The following is an 18,552-nucleotide window of genomic DNA, read 5'->3' as shown; positions in this document are numbered from 1 at the left end:
AATCAAGGTCCAGTCACATTATATGCAAAAATAGATCTATCATAACCAAATTCACTGAGGCCAACTGGTTGAAAAAAGGTAATCCTCCAGAATAGCTAAGAACAATAAAAAACACATTGAAAACTTATGGTTTTCAACATGCATGTCCTTGCACTAAACAGAGATTACCTAATGCTTTCTAAACCAAATGCTAGTTAAATCCATTTTATGTCTTCTTTCTTGTCTCCTTTTCTTGTGGTTATCAGATCTGTTCCAGCCTATTGGAAACCCTAATCGGTGGCATCTTCTATACTTTCTGCATAATCTCCACATAGTGAAGACAACTTTAATAAACGAATGAACCATCAAAAAGAAAATGAATGAAACAAAGACAAGGTCACCTTATAAGCAAAAATTGCTCCATATTTCAGACCAAATTCATGAAGGCCAAAAAAGTTGAAAAAGCCAATCCGTCATAAACCAAGAACCATGAAGGAAGTAGAAAAAATAAACGATGATGACATATTAAGCACAAATATTGCACAAATAACCAACAACTATCCATCAGAATTGCATCAAATTTAATTCATTTCCAAATCATTCATATCCTAAAAGTTACCAATTACCTCAGACCTACAAAACTCCCAACATTAACCCATACTTCATAATTTCAATGGGCCCCTTGGGCACAAATTTTAACATGCAAAATGTAAAGTATACAAGCATAGTATTTTCTATAACTCTTTTGTGTGCTGTGCCAGAGACTCTCTTCTCTTGGAGAAGGCCGTAGCATCAAGGTTCTGGGACCTGAAGTTCAATTCACCACCAGTTCTGAAGTTGGGTTCGGTGGAACCAGAAATATAAGGAACAGAACCTCGATCACCATAGCCAGGCTGGCTCACAGGATACTGAGAAGGTGACTTATACCTCAATGATGGCCCCCCAATGGGGTCTCTCAATTCCCTTAAACCAGGCCTTGAAGAATCCCCAAAGCTCCTACCTCCTAACCCCAATGAACCTCCTCCCACACCAAAAGCATCATCGGAACTCCACAAGGCAAATGCCTCTTTCTTCTTCCCAAAGAAATGCCACAAACCAATAAGAAATAAAATGAAAAGCAAAACTGGGGTACTCCAAAGCATGGCATCATATTCGGCTTTGTAAATAGGAAGATTGGAACGATACATCGCAATATACCCACTTCCAAGCCCTAAAACGAGAAGCCTTTCTCGGTTAGAAGCAACCAGAGGCCTTCTATCACCTCCAGGCAATGAGGGTGCAGTCGCGAATTCTGACAAAATCTCATCAATTTTTGCATAGAAAAGGGGCCTCAGGCTACCAGCCCGAACATGATACCTTGAAGATGCATTATACACAAAGACCTTCTCTTCATTAACCACCAAAAGGAAACCTTTTATTACCTGCACCTCTAAAATGCCCCCAAGCTCAAATTTCCTTCTAGCCTTGACCATGCATTTGAAATTAAGAATATCACCCAAAAGAACAACATGAATCAAATCCCCTTCTGAAGTGAACCCATAAGCTTTAGATCTCTCCGACGCATCAAAAACGTAAGTTTTTGCAAGTGACCGATTCAAGCCATCACACTCACCAGTCCTAATTGTCATGGTTCTCAAGTCTAGAGACCCAGATCCAGTCTCAGTTAAGAACAAAAGCCTTTGTCTTATAAAAGCAATAGGTCTACTAGGTGCCATAGCAACCCCATATAAAGAACCATTCTCTCTAAAAACTTTTATCTTCCCTCTAAGATCACAACCCAGTATATATCTCATTCTACCAATCTGGTGCACCTCCAAAACTGAAATTCTTTCTAACGCATCAAAAGGGTCATTTTTTATTGCCAAAACAAGAGTACCCAGATGCGCAATTCTGATAAAATGCAAGTCCTCAGCTGTAAACGGGACTCCATTGATGGCTTCCCAAACTCTATGAACCAGTATAGACCCATCACTATGCCCAGTAACTAGTAAACTTTCATTCTTATTAAAAGACATGTACGATAACATGGAAGTAACAGATGAATTAGACAGTGTTTGGAATTCCATTAAAACATCACCATTACTCAAAAACACGTAAACTCTCCCTAGCTCATCCCCCACGGCTACATATTTACTGAATCCCTGGTAATCATCAAAAGGAAGGACATTTATGCAAGTGGGTTCGTGCTCAAGCTTGATTGCAGATAAAAATTCAAACTTTTCAGACCATGAGGGCTTGTTCTTGGTGACCACAATACCTGTTTTGAGTCTTTCAAGACTTCTTTCTTCATTGCCTTCGGGTTTCAACAACTTGGCTTTGTTCCTTGAGCACTCAAGGACGGATATCTCAAGCCTGCTAATGGTTTCATTGAGGCTTTGGATTAGGGTTTCGAGTCTTTGTAGCTGAGTAGCATGTTGATCTTGATGGTCGATTGAGCTGGGGATTTCTTCAGAAGAAGTTACATATAGAGATGAAATAGAGAGGAAAATCACAGAGAAAAAGAGGAAAATGAGAAATAAACCGTTAGTTTGGGGTATGAACTCCATTTTCTTGGGGTTGTAGGAGTTCAAACTTCAAAACTACGTTGGGATTTAGTTTTCCTTCGATGAAATTGATTCTACAGACCAGATCAGGAGAAATGGATAACTGGGTACCCTATTTCTATGTAGAGGAAAATCAGGGTTTCAACTAATGTTTCCGCCATTTATGAAGGGGTGAAGCAGGTAGTTCGAGAGATGTAGAGAGGGAGTCCGGTTACAGTCTTAGAGAGAGAGCGAGAGAGACTATAGCAGTGATTTACCTTTTAATGATAGCTTAGAGAGAGAGAGAGAGAAAGAGATGAGAGAGAAAGAGAGAGAGGAGAGAGAGTGAAAGTGAAAGCCAGTTTAAAATGAAGAGCAACTCTAGTAGTAAATCCACAGAGGAAATGGTAATCAGAGAAAAGCTTAGGTCACAAGTGTTATCACCGTCTAAAAAATTGATGAATGGTGACAGAGAGAGAGTGAACCACCACTTTGATCATGTCATATTCACCTAGACCCACACTTTGGCAATCAAAGTTCAATAACTGATTGAATGGTGAAGAACATGAACCACCACTCGATCATGTCATATTCACCTGGTCCCCACATCTCAATAATCAACGTTCAATAACTGATTGGATGGTGAAATGCCATATGATTCATGACTATAGCTTTCTAAGATGACATGAATCATAACATACCCAGCCCCTACCAGGGGATAATACACACAGCCCCTACCTTGGATGCCTCGCTCTTTTGAAAATACAAGCCAGCCATCTTAAGATTAAGAACAATAAATAAATAAATAATAATAATATTAATAAATAATAACAATATTAATATTAATGATAATGACAGAGGGAGGAGAGAACCATTCAAAAAAATTAGGGCTCAAGCTGCGGGGCCTGTCTGATCCCGTCTGGCTTAGCCCTAAAAAAAATAGGGTTTGGACCATAAACTGTAACTTGAGAGTTGGATTAGGGCCAATGCTGTTCTAGTTCAGTCTACCCCGATTATTTTTTCTTGTTTTTCTTTTATTTTGTTTCACTTACTTTTAGCTCGGCCTGACCCTCTAGGAGCACAAGGCCATGCAAAGTTAACCCGGCCCTAACCGCGGCCATTCACAGGGAGAGAGTAAAGTGGGGTTAAGGTAGGGTAGGGAGGAGGCTAAAGATTGAGTAAAGCACTTGGCCATAAGCTTAGGCTATGATTAGTCTTTCCTAAATTTGCTTCTAAAACCATTGACCCGTAAACTATTCATAAACAGCGGCCCTACCCTAGGTTATTGTCCAATCACAATGTTTTTCTTGGAAAATCTATATCCATTCAAAAGAAATATTGAATAATACTGGCTTTTGCTTTGAAAAGAAATCCAAACATGCCTAACTTTTATAAATTCTAGAAGAATAATACAAACTTATAATAGACTTTGCTCCTAAGGTACTTTTGTCAAATGAGCTTATCCATATGCACGCGGAAAAATATATGATGAGATTATCGGAATTTAGTACAAAGAGGTTACGATCACTCTTGGCTTTTTGAATTACTATGAAATATTTTAATCAGATGACCTTTTTCAAATTCAATTAAAACATTCAAGCAAAATATCAAATAATTCATTTCATAAATTCCCCTAATATTAATTCACGGTCAGGCACTCTCATATTCTCCAAAGAATTAGAGCCCACTTCAAAAATTTCATTAGAAGAGGATGTTTTGATGCCCCAAATATTCTTAAATTGATCTCTTGACATCAAGATGCATGGACATGAGAAAAAAATGCATCTTGTAACTTATTTTTGTACAATCAATTTTCAAGATTTTCAAGTTTTCAAAGATCTGCTCGATCTATATTATTTTTAAAGTTTTAAATTTTATAATTAAAGATAAAACTATATTTTAAGGCTATCACAAAGATTTCCAATATTGAGACCACATTACTCGACACGATTTGAAAGACCGATTTACTTTGATTGTTTAGAGCCTCTGTTCTATACAAACCACACCCTCTCTCCCGAAATTTGTTCTCTCCAACAAAATATCTTCCCTTTCCTTTCCTCCTTTCCTTTTAAAAAGTATTTTTTTTAAAATAAGTATTTGATAGGATAAACAATAAAAGATTATGTAATCGTCGAGAAGCATTTGCTTTAGTCACTTCCTAATGTTAAGCCCTATCTAGAAGAATTCCAGCAACCTAAATTTTTGGGATGTAACTTTTGCAACCTACTGATAAAAAAAATCTCATTGTGTATGCCTAAAAAAAGGAGCATCCTAAGATTGAATAGAGGTCGTCCATTTTATTGATAGTTAGACCAAGTGTTTAAAAACTAAAAAATTTAAACAATCATATGATGATTCTTAGTGGATCCAAAAACTTCATATAGAAAGATCTGCTTAGGCTCTTTTACCTGAGGGAGTAGATGAGCAGTATGCTTCCACGGGAGCACACTATATGCCCTCTTCTATAGGTAGAAACACCCAAGTATGTAAAGGTTATCCTCTCATTCCCTCTCTCTCAATATCTTTCTTTTATTTTTATTTTATTTTTTTTATTTTTTATTTTATTTTGTCTTTCTTGTTTCTCTCTCAATGTCTTTTTTTTATTTTTTATTTTATTTTTTTTTAATTCTCATAAAGGTTTGATAGGATAAAACAAAGGAAAAATTACAAAAACTACCCTTTTATTCAACTTTCTTTACAACCTCCCTCAACCAATTTTTATATGGCAACTTTTATCTTAAAACTAACTTTTAAGATTAAAGTTAGTAGTTTGAAGAACAAAGATATCATTGCCCATACATGACGGTGCCACATTCCCATATATACTCAATCACCAAAAACAGTCCAACACATATTACTGTCGGACCGGAACCCATTCCACATTAATTGCTGAACCACAACAACAATCTGCAGGACCGCATGAAACTTAAGCTGGACCGAGGCATCATAGCGCTGTACTGGCAAAACTGTTGGACCGCACCAACAATATGCTTAACCGCATTTACAAGTGCCGGACCGAAGCAATAATTTGCTGGACTACATTTATAAGTGTCAAATCGATGGCACTCAGCGATCAAGAGGAAGGCATTTTATTCCAAAGAACTACGACTTTTTGACTTGGAGTAGTATTTGCTATAAAAGTTGTTTTGAGGTAAAAGTTGCAATAAAAATTTGGTTGGAGGAGGTTGTCTAGAAAGTCCAATTTAGGAGTATTTGTAATTTTTCTTAAAATAAACAATAGCTTTTTTAGACTGAAAAAGTTTATATAAAGTTGTAACCTTAAAATGTAGAACTAAAGGTGCGCCTCCAAAATCCATCATAAAAAGTTGTTTGGATGTTGGAAAACCCTCAATATCGAGATGTGTGAATATAAAAAGAATAAAAGATTTCGAGTCCACAAAATGGTGCAACACATTATCTGAGCTGCCCATTTTCAAGATTTTTCATGTGTCTATAGATCTACTTGATTTGAACTATTTTTAGAGTTTAAAATTTTATAAATAAAGTTAAAAATAGATTTTAAGGCAATCCTAATAATTTTTTACATCAAAATTACATCTAAAGATAAAATTTAGCGGTGCGCTTTAGATTGTTTAAAGTTGCAACCTTATGCAAACCACACCTTTTTTAAAATATGGGGAAAATTTTAAAGGTTAGGGTTCACTTTCTAACTAAATTTTAAAGGTTGGGGTTCACTTTCTATTTCTTTAATTTCTTAATTGCTTTCCAGTCCCTAAACACCCCCTCCCCTCAAAAAAAAAGATCTGCGAAAAAAAAAAAAACAATACGAGGGGTATCCTTGCCCCCTCTGTCTCAAAAACACACGCTCACACAAATGCACAAATAAACATTGGGATATATTTTAAGCAACTTATTTGCATCCAAAAAGTGGCAGGAAATCTAGGCCATCCACTGTCTGCCAAGTAACCCAAGTCTCATGCATGCAAGATCAGTACACGTGCGAGCTAGTCAACTCACAGAATCCTGCATGCCACAAAGCGTGTTGGTTCCCTACCACCAGTCCACACACACCCTTTGGAGCATTTATAGCCCTTAAGATGTGGGGGTTTGGGACTTTTTAAGGTGGTAAATGGCTATTAAGGGGACAGTCAATAAAAGGGAAGTAGGACAAAATTACGGTTTTAGGAGGTGTCAAAGGCTGATTAGGGTTTGACCTAGGTTGTGGGGCAGGTTTGGGTCAAATTGAGAAGGTATGAGGGTTTCTTTGAGCCTAGTTATAGATAAGTTTGATCCCAATTTGGCAAGCTTATCAATGTCTTAGGTCTAATTAGGAAGGTTTAGGCTTGTTCTAAACTTGTTTTGGTAAGTTCAAGGTTATCTAGGTGACTTAAGAGTTGAACTTGTTCAGTTTGGCATTAAATGAAGTGGGGTTTTAATGGGCTATGGTGCAAGAGGAGGGGGTATGGTGTGTGGAGTAGGGTGTACTAGGGTGCACAGGTGCAGTGTGGCTGGAAAATGGGTTTTTTATTTGGCCAATTTTGGGGTTTCGGCTTGACATAGCCCTATGAGGCTCTAGGTTGGGCCGTTATAATTTCCAGGTTTTTCATGTTCTTGGAATTCCCAAAGCCAGAAAAGGATCTCTACAGAGAGAGAGAGCGTGAATACATTGAACCCTTATTGCCATCTTAAGTATATGTACTCGTGTACATATGCATTGAGAGAGAGAGATCATAGTTGAGGATCTATGTGTAGATACTCCAACTCTGGCTATGTGAACTTCTTGAACACCCACAACCCCAAATAGGAGGGTTTAGATCTAGAACCTTACCAGACCTATCTCGGATCCAAACCTGGCTTTCTCCCCAACCAAACAACCCATTTCCAACCTAAATTGCACTAGGGACCGTACTAGTGTAATACACCATAATGCACCACAATTCCATACTTGATGCACCACAAGAACAATCTAAGAATCCTATAGAAGTCCCAACAATTAGGAAAATCCTAATTATGTAGCCTAAACACAATTATGTGTAATTAGCCAAAGCCATATAGGTAAACTTACTACCTTCGAATAACCTACCCTTTAAGCTTGCCTAATTCGCCTAACGTACCCAAACCACCTTTTAAATTAGTCCTAAAAGTTAGGTTAGAGCCCCCAACCTAGATTAGCATCCTAATCACTCATTGACCACCTTATTTAATCCAAACCCTAAATTTTAGGCAAAATAATAATATAATATTAAAATGGGTCCGCTTTTGACCTAAAACTATCACATAACTTTAGCACCTTGGCTTTGTAAATCAGAAGCCTTGATGCCACCTTCCAAGAACCTCAAAAGCCCCTAAACCTGGATTATAGACTACCACTAGCTAAGCCCTAGACCACAATGGTTGCCCTCTCTAAGGTCTTCAATGTTTAACAAAACTCCATGAAATCGAACGAATCTAAATCGCTACCCCGCATGAAAAATGATCGATCGCCACGCACCAACTACTTTGATTCAGACCTCAACATCCGATGCCGAGCCTGTGGGCCTATCTTTGCTCCAAGTAGGCCCACAATTGTGGACTTTCTTGGAAAGACTAGTCTTAGCATGAATCTTCAAAGTCCTAATCTTGTTGCTTCAGAGCCCAGAATGTGTGAGCTATAAAGATCTTCATATCTCTTAGGTGATACAAAAGAGGAAGATTGATTAACATTCAAAAAAAAGAAAAGAGGAAGATTGATTTAGGGACCATCTGTTCACTATGTGCAGTTGACCTCATAATGAATAAGGTCTTGTTATTTGGTGGGCTTTTACAAATCACCAGTGTTATGTTAAGCAGTATGGGTATTGCAGAAGACCAAAATAAAGCCATTGTTATTCCTTCTTTTTTTGGGTGCCATTTTGATTATGTTTTGTTGCAGGAATAGAATTTGTCCACCCATAAATAGGTATTCATGTGAATGATGGCATGTTCTAATTTATAAAAACCAGACCAGTGGGATGAACTGGTCACCTGCCTCTCCCGACTTGAACTTTAGAATTCCCGTATCACACCTGCCAACTTGGGAAGAAAAAAAGAGAAAAATAAATAAATAAAGAACAATACATAAACATATTTGAAAATTAAATAATTGATTTCATATATTAGCAGTTTAGGACCCCTAAATCAAAATCAAAATAAAAAAATTATAATTAAGAAAAAAAAAAATGTGGAAAAATGGCAGGCCAAAAAAACAAAAATCAATTCAGGAGAATTTTTGTTTTGACTTTAATTTGTTACGGCTTTTGTAGATCCACGTGATAGGAGCATTTTTTAGGGGTAAATTTCAAAGGTTTTGGAAAAACTATGACAATTCAGTTTTTCTATTTCACGTTAAAAATTTCAGAATTTGAATTCTTTGAACTTTTTTATCTAACAAATTGTTGTAGGGGTCTACTAGAGCACTTTAATAAAAACGATTTAAAATAGAAAGCCAATTTGTTAATAATTCTCTTGAATTCTTGATCCTATTTTGTGGGATTGGTTTTCTTTAATTTAGGTTTCCTATTTATTTGGGTAGAGCATATTATTTAGGATCTAAGTTTATGGATAAATTCTACTTAAATTAGATTAGGATGGGCCTTGGGTGTGCTTCTTTGGTGGTTTCTTTTTTTATTTATTGAGTTATTTTAGAGAGATTAAAGATCTAGAAAAATAAAAGAACTTTTGAGGGTTTTTGTAGAGAGAACAAATTGTAGACAATAAAGTTTAATTGGAGATTGAGTCTCTGGTTCTCTCAAATAAGTTAGTCACATTTGTGACAAAAAATGTAAATCATAGTTTTTTTTTCCTGTTATTTATTTCTTGTTTTATTTTTATTGCTTGTTGCTTGTTTTTGTCGAAATTTTTTTATTTTTTTTATTATAGAAATTCCATAAATTTTATTAAGCTAGAACGAAATTACAGAATCAAAAACAATAATTTTAGAAACGGAAGAACCTCCTTTAGCAAGAGAGTCAGACAACACATTGGCCTCCTTATAAACATGAACAAATGATAAGGAAAAGAAAGATGAGAGGTCCAAAATCTGAAGCAGCAACGATTTGAACTCCCAAGACAGCTTATGTTCCCCTTTACACCACTTAATGACATTGAGGGAATCCCCTATAATGATACAGAAACACCCCAAATTCCATTCCACAAGGATATGCAGGCTGTAGAAAAGAGCAAACAATTATGCAAATTTAGCTGTACATACCCCAAGTAGACCTGCATACGTAAAGACAACATTCCCCATCCAATCCCTAAGCACACCTCCAAAACCAGTTGAACCCGGGTTCCCTATCGAACTGCCGTCAAAATTAAGCTTATAGACCCTACGGGGTGGAGCCCCCATCGTCCTTTAGGTCTATATTTTAGGAAACCCTTATGGAACAAATTACTTAAATTTATTCTAACATCCACTTCCGAAATATGCTGACCAACTTTGTTAACTTAAAGATATAGCTAGATTGAATGCAATACGCTCTCCAATATTTTCTTAAAAGGCATACATTGCCCATAAAAAACTCTTACGTTTCTTTTTTTTTCAGATTTCCTGCAGAACGACGCCTCTAGTAATTTGTCAAATAATAAACCCAGTCCGTGGTAAATCAACCGTCAAATTTTGTAAAATCCCAACAACTGAAGGTGGCATTACAAATGCAATCCCAAGCTAGACAAAGAACCAACTCCAAATGCAAAAAGCAAAAGGACAATGAAGAAAAAGATGGTTACCAGATTATCCATCCTCCTTACACATGAGACAAATATTAGGCAAAACTTTCCCTCTCTCGATAAGATTATGTATCGTTAGCACTTTATTTTGAACTGTCAACCATAAGAAGCGTTGCACTTTGAGATGTAGAGATCATTTCCAGATAATGGCTATTTCAGGTATAGACCATCTCCATTTATCATGAAAAAACAACATATACATGGACTTCATCGAGTAAACTTCATTTTTATCAATAAACCCATCGGGTTTAGAGCTTCCGCTGGTTGATTCTTTTCTCTCATACTTTATTGGCCAAAAATTAACTCGTCGGGTTTAGAGCTTCCACCCACAACAGAGAAATAATTACAAGAATAATGGATTAAAGTATTAAGCTTTAAAAAAATGAAAATATTTATCAAAAAATAAAACCTACCTTTGGATCTCAAATGGGGCTAAAGGAGATCGATTATTGTTAAAATCGATCCAAGTTGGGGTTAAAGCATTGGATGATCAATTATGCGTCCAATGAATAGAAAAAAGGCTTAACAATCTTTTTTCTGGTTTCCAATTGAAAAATACGAGTTATCAAGCCGATTCACTTGAATTTGGGTGAGATTGACAAGTAAACCTCTAGATCTAAGCCGACTCGATCAATTTCGAGTCGAATAAAAAAAAAATTGACCTTGGCATACTCTAATAATTAGACATTTTGAATTTGAATTACTAACAACATCTAGTTTTATAGCATATACTAGAGACCAACATTTTCCAAAATCCGTTACCTCGATGTGGCAAAAAGTTTTTGCCATTTGTAGGAGTGTCTTTCATTTTTTAACATCATTTAGATGGTGTTTCCTTTCATAATTTAGGGATTGCAAGAGAGGGCGGTGTTATCAGGGCTGATGATGGATAGATAATTCATTGCAGCTTTTGCAAATCCCCTCGGACATGTATCTAACAAGTATTTGAAATTTAATGCGTTGCAAGCAAGCGTGGACCTTGCCATTCAACTACTCTTTTTCCTTCTTCAAATTGAGAACGACCTATCTCTACTGGTTGATATTATCCATGGTCGATATAAAGCACCGTGGATTCTTCATATCATAGTTACTAAATGCAGCCATATATTTAACAATAAAAAATGGTCTCTATCTCATATCTATATCGCAAGGTCACAGGATTCACTTGTCAAGAAAGCTACAACTTTATGTGATGACACTGTTTGGCGCGCTAGACCATCAGATTTTCTTAATCTTTCTTTAGTTCTTGATGTAGCACAATTTCTCTATAGTAGGGTAGTTAAAGGATGAGCTATATTGTGACTTATTCTTTTTTATAAAAAAAAAGAAAATATTTAAAGGCAGGGCGTCAAGGGGAATCCGGTTAGGACCGATACCCTCTTAGAAATACACCGCTTCCATGATTCAAAAGTCCGCGAGTCAAATCGGGCGCCCGATTTGACTCGGGAACCGACAGTAACATATCGAAAATCGCCTGGTTCTAGAAAAATACCGGCGATTCCATACCGTAAAATTGCCATGTGATGTCAATACACCGGATTCTCATTCATGCCGTAAATCGCCATGTGACGTCAATACACCGGATTCCCATTCGAATGGGTGATCACCAGTGATTCAAAAGTTGCGAGTCAAATCGGGCACCCGATTTGACTCGGGTGCCCGAATTGACTCGAGAACCGGCAGTGAAATACCGGAAATCGCCTGATTCTTCTAAACCCGGTGATTCATCCGATCCTTCTAGGACCGACGATTCCATGCCGTAAATCGCCATGTGAGGTCATAGCCAATTCTTCAATGGGCATTTTTGTAAAGTTTAAAAAGAGATTCCATGCCGTAAATCGTCATGTGACGTCATGGTCGATTCTTCGATGGGTATTTTTATAAATTTTAAAAAGTACATAAACCTAAGATTCGCACATCTCACCACGTGCACTGTCCTCACTTCGCATGCGTTATCCTCATTGGCTACAAAGAGGTATTTTCACTATAACTTCCTTCCTTCTACCTCTTCGATGTGGGATAATGTGAAGGTATTAACTTGAAATATTAATATATTATATATTTTGTTTGCGCTTCTAATAACACATAGTAGCATGTGGCTTATTGGTTGTCAAGTGCCTTTTGCATGTGGAGGTTCGAATCCCTTTGGGAAGAAAGGTTCTCTCTTATCAATTATTTTTCTTGTCAAATTTATTTTTATCAATTATTTTTATTGTCAAATTTATTTTTTTGAGGTCTAATTTTTTTCTTATAAAAAAATGAAAGGGTTTTTTATCAATTTCGTTTTCTGTCAAATTCTTTTCTTATCAAAAAAATGAAAGTTTTTTTTTTATCAATTTCACTTTTTGTCAAATTTTTTTGTTATCAATAAAATAAAAACTTTCTTATAAAAAAAAATGAAAGGTACTAATCAATTATTTTTCTTGTCAAATTTCTTTTTTTTTGTCAAAAAAATAAAAGGTTTTTGTCAAAAAAATAAAAAGTAATAAAAATTTATTGTCAAAAAAAAAAGTTCTTATAAAAAAAAAATAATACAAGTATTTTGGTCAAAAAAAATTTCTTACCAAAAACAAAAAAAATGTAATACAACAAACATTTCTTGTAAAAAAATAAAAGGTTTTGTCAAAAAAACTAAAATGTTCTTATAGAAAAACTATTTTTTATTGTAATCCATCTACGATTATATACTTCATCCATGATACTTCCATGATTTTTATTTTACGTGATGCAATTTAATGGTTAAAATACGTTCATATAGAAAAAAAAAAATCCCAATATTCATATATTGATGAAAAAAATAAAAATTAATAATAAAATACCTCGATTTCAAAAAAACAACATTTATAATAATTTTTTTAAAAAAAAATTAAAACTTAATTCGACCGATTCAGTCGATTTCCGATCCGAATCGTCGATACACTTACCCATTTTTTAAAACATGGGTGAACCTGCTAATGAGGGTTACAAGTGAGCCACGTTTTGGCAGGACTCAGGATAATTAATGAGCCTTAAATTCAACCTCGGCTCCCCATAGCGAGTCGTATTAAATGGACCTCGCCCGGGGCAGCGTAATCCATTTGTCCACTATTGGAAAATTACCTAGAAATAACCCCTCCGGCCAACGATTAAGGTTCATGACCGGCTTCACTAAGTTAACAAGCTTTTGGTTGGCCCGGACCTGATACTCCTTATGCAGGTGCCTCTCCCAGCTCAGGTGACCCGTTGGTCCGGGTTGGGCCCATTTACATCCCTAGTTTTAGTATAAGAGAGAGACCCGACCGGTTCATGAATTTAATGAGCCTTTGGTTGGTCGAGCCCCAACAGGCCTTATGAAGGGTCTGACCAAACTCATGTATGGTCGAGGCTACAAGACCTGTCGCTCCAGGCCGGGGCATTTACATCGTAAGGCTAACCATCTATGTAATTAAATAAATAAAGTTAGGGCATTTTCGTCAGTCAAAAATATCAAGACGGATAAAAAGCACCGGGTCCGAACCGACTGCTTCACGCATTCTGCGTTGCGAATATTCCTTCCTCGACAAAAACATGCGAAATTTCACTCCGATTTCGCAACGTGTCCAGACCTCTCCCTTTGTCCGTTGATGTATCAACACGTGGCAGCAGCTACGCGATTCGGAGTTTTATTTCTGGCCGCAAATAGCCACATTCCACGTGGACGAAATCCAAGCTGTATGTCACGTGGATCAATCTGGTTGCTCGAACGATCTGTCGGAATAAACCCTCGATTGTTCTCCAAAGAGGTGTCCAGCTCAGCTCGTCTATGTAAATGCATCTCCCTTCCTAAATTTTGGATCCAAAATTTGATTTAAATCTCCCTTCCTACATTTTTGGATCCTAAATTTTAGTATGTGAGAATCGTGGTTAATGAAAATTTTAATAGATTTAATTTTAAAATTTGAAAATAGATTTTTTTAATTATTTTTTTTTAAAAATACAATTTTTAGAGGGTGTGGTTTGTATAGAGCCTAGGCGGTAAACAATCAAATTAGAACATACCTTCAAATAGTATCGAGAAATGTGATTTCAATACTGGAAATCTTTTCGATAGCCTTAAAATATATTTTCATCTTTATTTATAAAGTTTAAAAACTTCAAAAATAGTATAAATTGAGAGATCTTTGCAAACTTGAAAATCTTAAAAATTGACAGTCCAAAAATGCATTACAAAGTACACCATTTCCAAAACTTGAAATCTGTTTTTTTCTCATGTCCATGCATCTTGATGCCAAGATGATCAATTTGAAGATATTTGGGTATCAAAACAACCTCTTCTAATGAAATTTTTTAGGTAGGCTCTAATTTGATTGTTAGAGCCTCGACTCTATATAAACTTTTCCTTTTTCTAAATCCATCTTAAGATGGATGATTGATGGGTTAGCGATGGTAGTTGTTGGATTGCGTCCCCTGATCGCTCAGGCATAAAATAGTTCTCCAATTATTTTAAGGGCATGACTTTTATGAGTCATATCTCAATATGCGACCTCTCTTGATTTTGATTTGGGTGCAGTTTGCATGCATCCGTTGGTGTAGAGGTAAGGTGACCTTCAAATTTTATCATGGCATATAATTTTGATGTAAAATATTCTTAGGATTATCTCAAAATCTATTTTTATATCTAATTATAAAATTTTAAATTTCAAAAATAGTTAAAATCAAGTAGATCTATAAACATATGAAAATCTTGAAAATCGACAGTGTAGATAATATGTTGTAAAATGCAATATTTCTGAGACTTAAAATCTTTTTATTTTTCATAGTCATACATCTTGATGTTGAGATGTTCAATCAAAAGGCCTTTCAACATTAGAACTACCTTTTTCAATGGATATTTGAGGGGCATCCGTAGTTCTACATTTATAAGGTAGCATCCTTATATAAACTTTTTCCTTTTGTTTTTATGCAGGGCTTAATACTTTTTCCACATTCATCCTCAAAATGGACGTGTGATGCATAAGGGGACACATTCATCCTCAATATGGACGTGTGATGAATAAGGGGACGCAAACTTAGAATTAAGTCCCCTTGGGCAGAAGGCACTTTGGCTCACTTATTGGTGTGAGCCCCTATCAAAATCAATCTTAAAGATGGTTTTTAGATCTAAACTTTTGGGGTTAATTAATCTCGATGATAATAAATATAAAAAATAAATTTTTTTAAAAATAAATATAACATTTTTTTTAGAGGCACCTGCCCTTGATATTGACCTCTTATGCATAAGATTCACATGGTAAATCGGTTACTCTCACGGGGTCCTTTCAAATGTAGAAATGGGATAGTGGATTATTACAAAAAAAGCGAACTCGCATTGATGGGATGGATTGTCCATCCTACACATGTGTGTCTAAATTAGTCCAGAATGGTTTTGATAATTTTAAAAAATTTTAAAATTTTTAAAAATAAATAAAATCAGTGGTTACGAAGGGATCTAAAAAAATACTAGACAAATTTTTTTTAAAATATTATATGAGGGGTTTCAGGGGAAGAATGTGGCAGCCTCAATACCTTTCAGAAACCAATTTAGTCCCTATCCATTCCCCGAACAAGTCATGAAACACGTGAAAAAATATTTGTTCCATCCACCCAATCATGTGTCCACTAAGATTTAATACTCGAATTCTCAAAATGCATCTCTAGATAAATTCATTTATGCCTCTTAATTTGGAGCCCCATGCGGTGATTTTCTCCCACTCATGTTTCTTAATAAGAAAATAGGTTGTCTATAAAGAGAGTATTTATCTTAAAAGTCATAATCCTTTTTTGCCTTTAAATTTTAAAATAAGTGGTTGCAAAAGTGATATTAAACCCACAAAATTTCAAAAACCAGAAACAAGACTTTTCGAATTTATCCAAGCCATACAATTTGATATCTAATGATGATTATGCCCCCCATTTGCAAAAAGATAAATGGCAAAAAGATAGCATTTACAAATTGGACGCTATCTTGTCATTGCAAAAAAAAAAAAATCTTAATATCATTCAAGCAAAAGGGTCTATTAGTCCACTTCTGAGGGGTATTTTCGGCATTTTCGTATTTTTAAGGTGTTACAGTCTCCTGGCTTGCATGAAGTGAACGAAGTTGCAGGGACGGTGGAGACATTTTCTCTGTCATAGATTTGAAATAAAAATAATTTAAACAATAAAATTATAACAGGAGAATCTATATACGTACATGAGCTTTTTGTTGATTATTTGATCTCTGGATCTTCTTCTACAGTTTTTTGGTACCCAATAATGGCGTTCTTGAAGACCAGATCTCCATTTTTAGCGTTTTCTCTGTGGAATGGGCCTTGTTATGAATATGTGGCTTTGTCAAGGTTATTTACTCGATTTTCGGTAACTTTTTGGTGAAGCAAAGTGATTTCTCTGCGATTTATCAACTGGTAATGAATCATTCTAGGTCTGTGAAGTTTAGAGCTCGATAACCGGCTCGATAATTTTCGATTATCGTTCTGGCTTGGCGAAGTGCAGGGGTGTAACTTGCAGTTTCTTCTTAGTTAATGGAAGTGCATATCTCATTTTTCTGCTATTTCTTAATGAAAATTGAACTTATTATGAAAGAAATACTGGTTATATGAATATTAGGGCTTTGTCCTGTTGTAACTGTGTTAAATGTTGCGTTCAAATCTCCAGTTTGAGATTATAATCTTGTAAAGTAGTCACGGAAACCTAAACTTTTGGTTATAAAAAATTTAAGTGTCTGTTTTGAGGTTTTTATGCGAACGAAACGCCTTCTAATAGAATCTTCTCTGTTCTTAAACGTCCTTTTCCTTTTCTCTTGTATTTTGCACCAAAATATTCATAATTATGGTTTAATTATGAATATTCAGGCTCTGTGAAGCTTCTGGCATCATTTTTGAAGTTTTGCTCCAAAGCAATCATTTTCTTGTAATCTTGAAGTTCACAGCTCCACTTTAGTTTTTCTTTTTTCCGTTTTTCATCTAACTTTTCCTGGTGGCAAAATAATTATGGTTCTATGATTTAGCGTTTTCACTTTTGTGGTTCTTTACCAGTAAATTGTTTTCTCCGAAGTTTAAAAGTTTAGATCTCCATTTTTAGCATTTCATTTTGACGAGGTAATGAGCAATTCTGAAAAGTGAAAAGCTTTCTCAAAGATGGTGTCGGATTTCCTGGATTTTTAAATCCCAGATCACCATTTTTAGCATCTCATTCTAGTTCAAGGGTTTTGCATTTCACTTTGAGGTTCTTTTACATATGCCACTTCTTTTATGACAAAAATTTCTCAAATATTGAGTCTCCAATGCATGGATTGGGAAGACCCCTTTTTTGTGATCACTAGTATTGAGGTTCATGTTTGCATGTTTTTGTGTGGGAAATTTGACCTGATAATGATTAATTTTTGTACCACAATTAAAAAAAGAAAAGAAAAAGTGTGTCATAATATTTTGGGTTTGTTTGTTGGAAAATTTGGTGCATATCCTTTCTGCTAGGCTTTGTGGAGAGAAATTATGAAATTTCCCTTTTAGGATTTTCTCACAGAGACATCTGATGAGGTACTGAACCACGTTTTTTCGGCTCTTCATTTGGAGATCATTTTGTTGAAAACTTGAAAAAAATGGTATTTATCTTCTTTTTAGATATTTATAACATAGTTAATTTTTTTTGATAGATTGTCCGGTTCTCTGAAGGTCTGTCTCCATTTTGAGGTTTTACGCAGTTGGCTCTGATCAAATTACCAGTTTTTCCTGGGGCTATTGAAGTTTTTGTTTGTCTAAAATCTGTTCAGGTACAAAAAATTACTTTGTTACTAACCTCTGTCTTTGATCGGAAATTGAGATATTTATTTTGGAAATTTTCCTTCGACATATCCCATCCAGCAGTAGCAACAAGAAAAAAAAAAAAAGAAGAAAAATATGATCTAGTAGTGGACAAGGCAATTTATTTTTATTCAAATCCTTATTATGATTTTTTTTTTTTATTACAGAAATTAAGTGAAAAATTACGATGCAATAGGAAATTTGCATTTGTAATTTATTTGATCTGGCAATTTAAAAGAATTTCATTAAGCCTAGGATTTTCATGGATAATCCAAGATTAGGATCTTTGATTATTTTTGTTCATAAATTACAGACCTTCATTGGAAGGCTTAATTGTAAATTCTCAAAACCAGAGGTGATCTCTCTTGATTCCTTGATGTTTGTGTTTGTTTACAAACAGAAACTGAACTGAGAAAAAAGGTCTCTTTTAGTACCATGATGCCTAACAATAGAAAATTAAGGTTTCTGTACCTTCAATCTGATCTGGTAAAGTGGTTCTCAACATGTGCCATATCTGATGAGAAACCATATTCTGATTCTAAGAGTAT

The 18,552-nt window shown here is 35.4% G+C and overlaps 1 protein-coding gene across 1 annotated transcript; it reads right to left on the bottom strand.

Annotated features, from left to right (window-relative positions):
• Positions 1-549: 549 nt before the first annotated feature.
• On the bottom strand, positions 550-2,754 carry LOC18443922 (putative membrane protein At1g75140). Its single transcript, XM_006854102.4, has one exon. It carries the CDS (start codon positions 2,523-2,525, stop codon positions 714-716), a length of 1,812 nt encoding a protein of 603 aa, XP_006854164.1. The 5' UTR covers positions 2,526-2,754; the 3' UTR covers positions 550-713.
• Between the last annotated feature and the right edge of the window lie 15,798 nt (positions 2,755-18,552).

The sequence above is a fragment of the Amborella trichopoda genome, chromosome 3 (assembly GCF_054954075.1).
Source record: "Amborella trichopoda isolate Santa Cruz 75 chromosome 3, AtrichopodaSantaCruz75HAP2 v2.0, whole genome shotgun sequence".
NCBI lineage: Eukaryota > Viridiplantae > Streptophyta > Magnoliopsida > Amborellales > Amborellaceae > Amborella > Amborella trichopoda.
The sequence above is the reverse complement of the archived record's forward strand: the minus strand, read 5'-3'. Positions and strand labels throughout refer to the sequence as shown.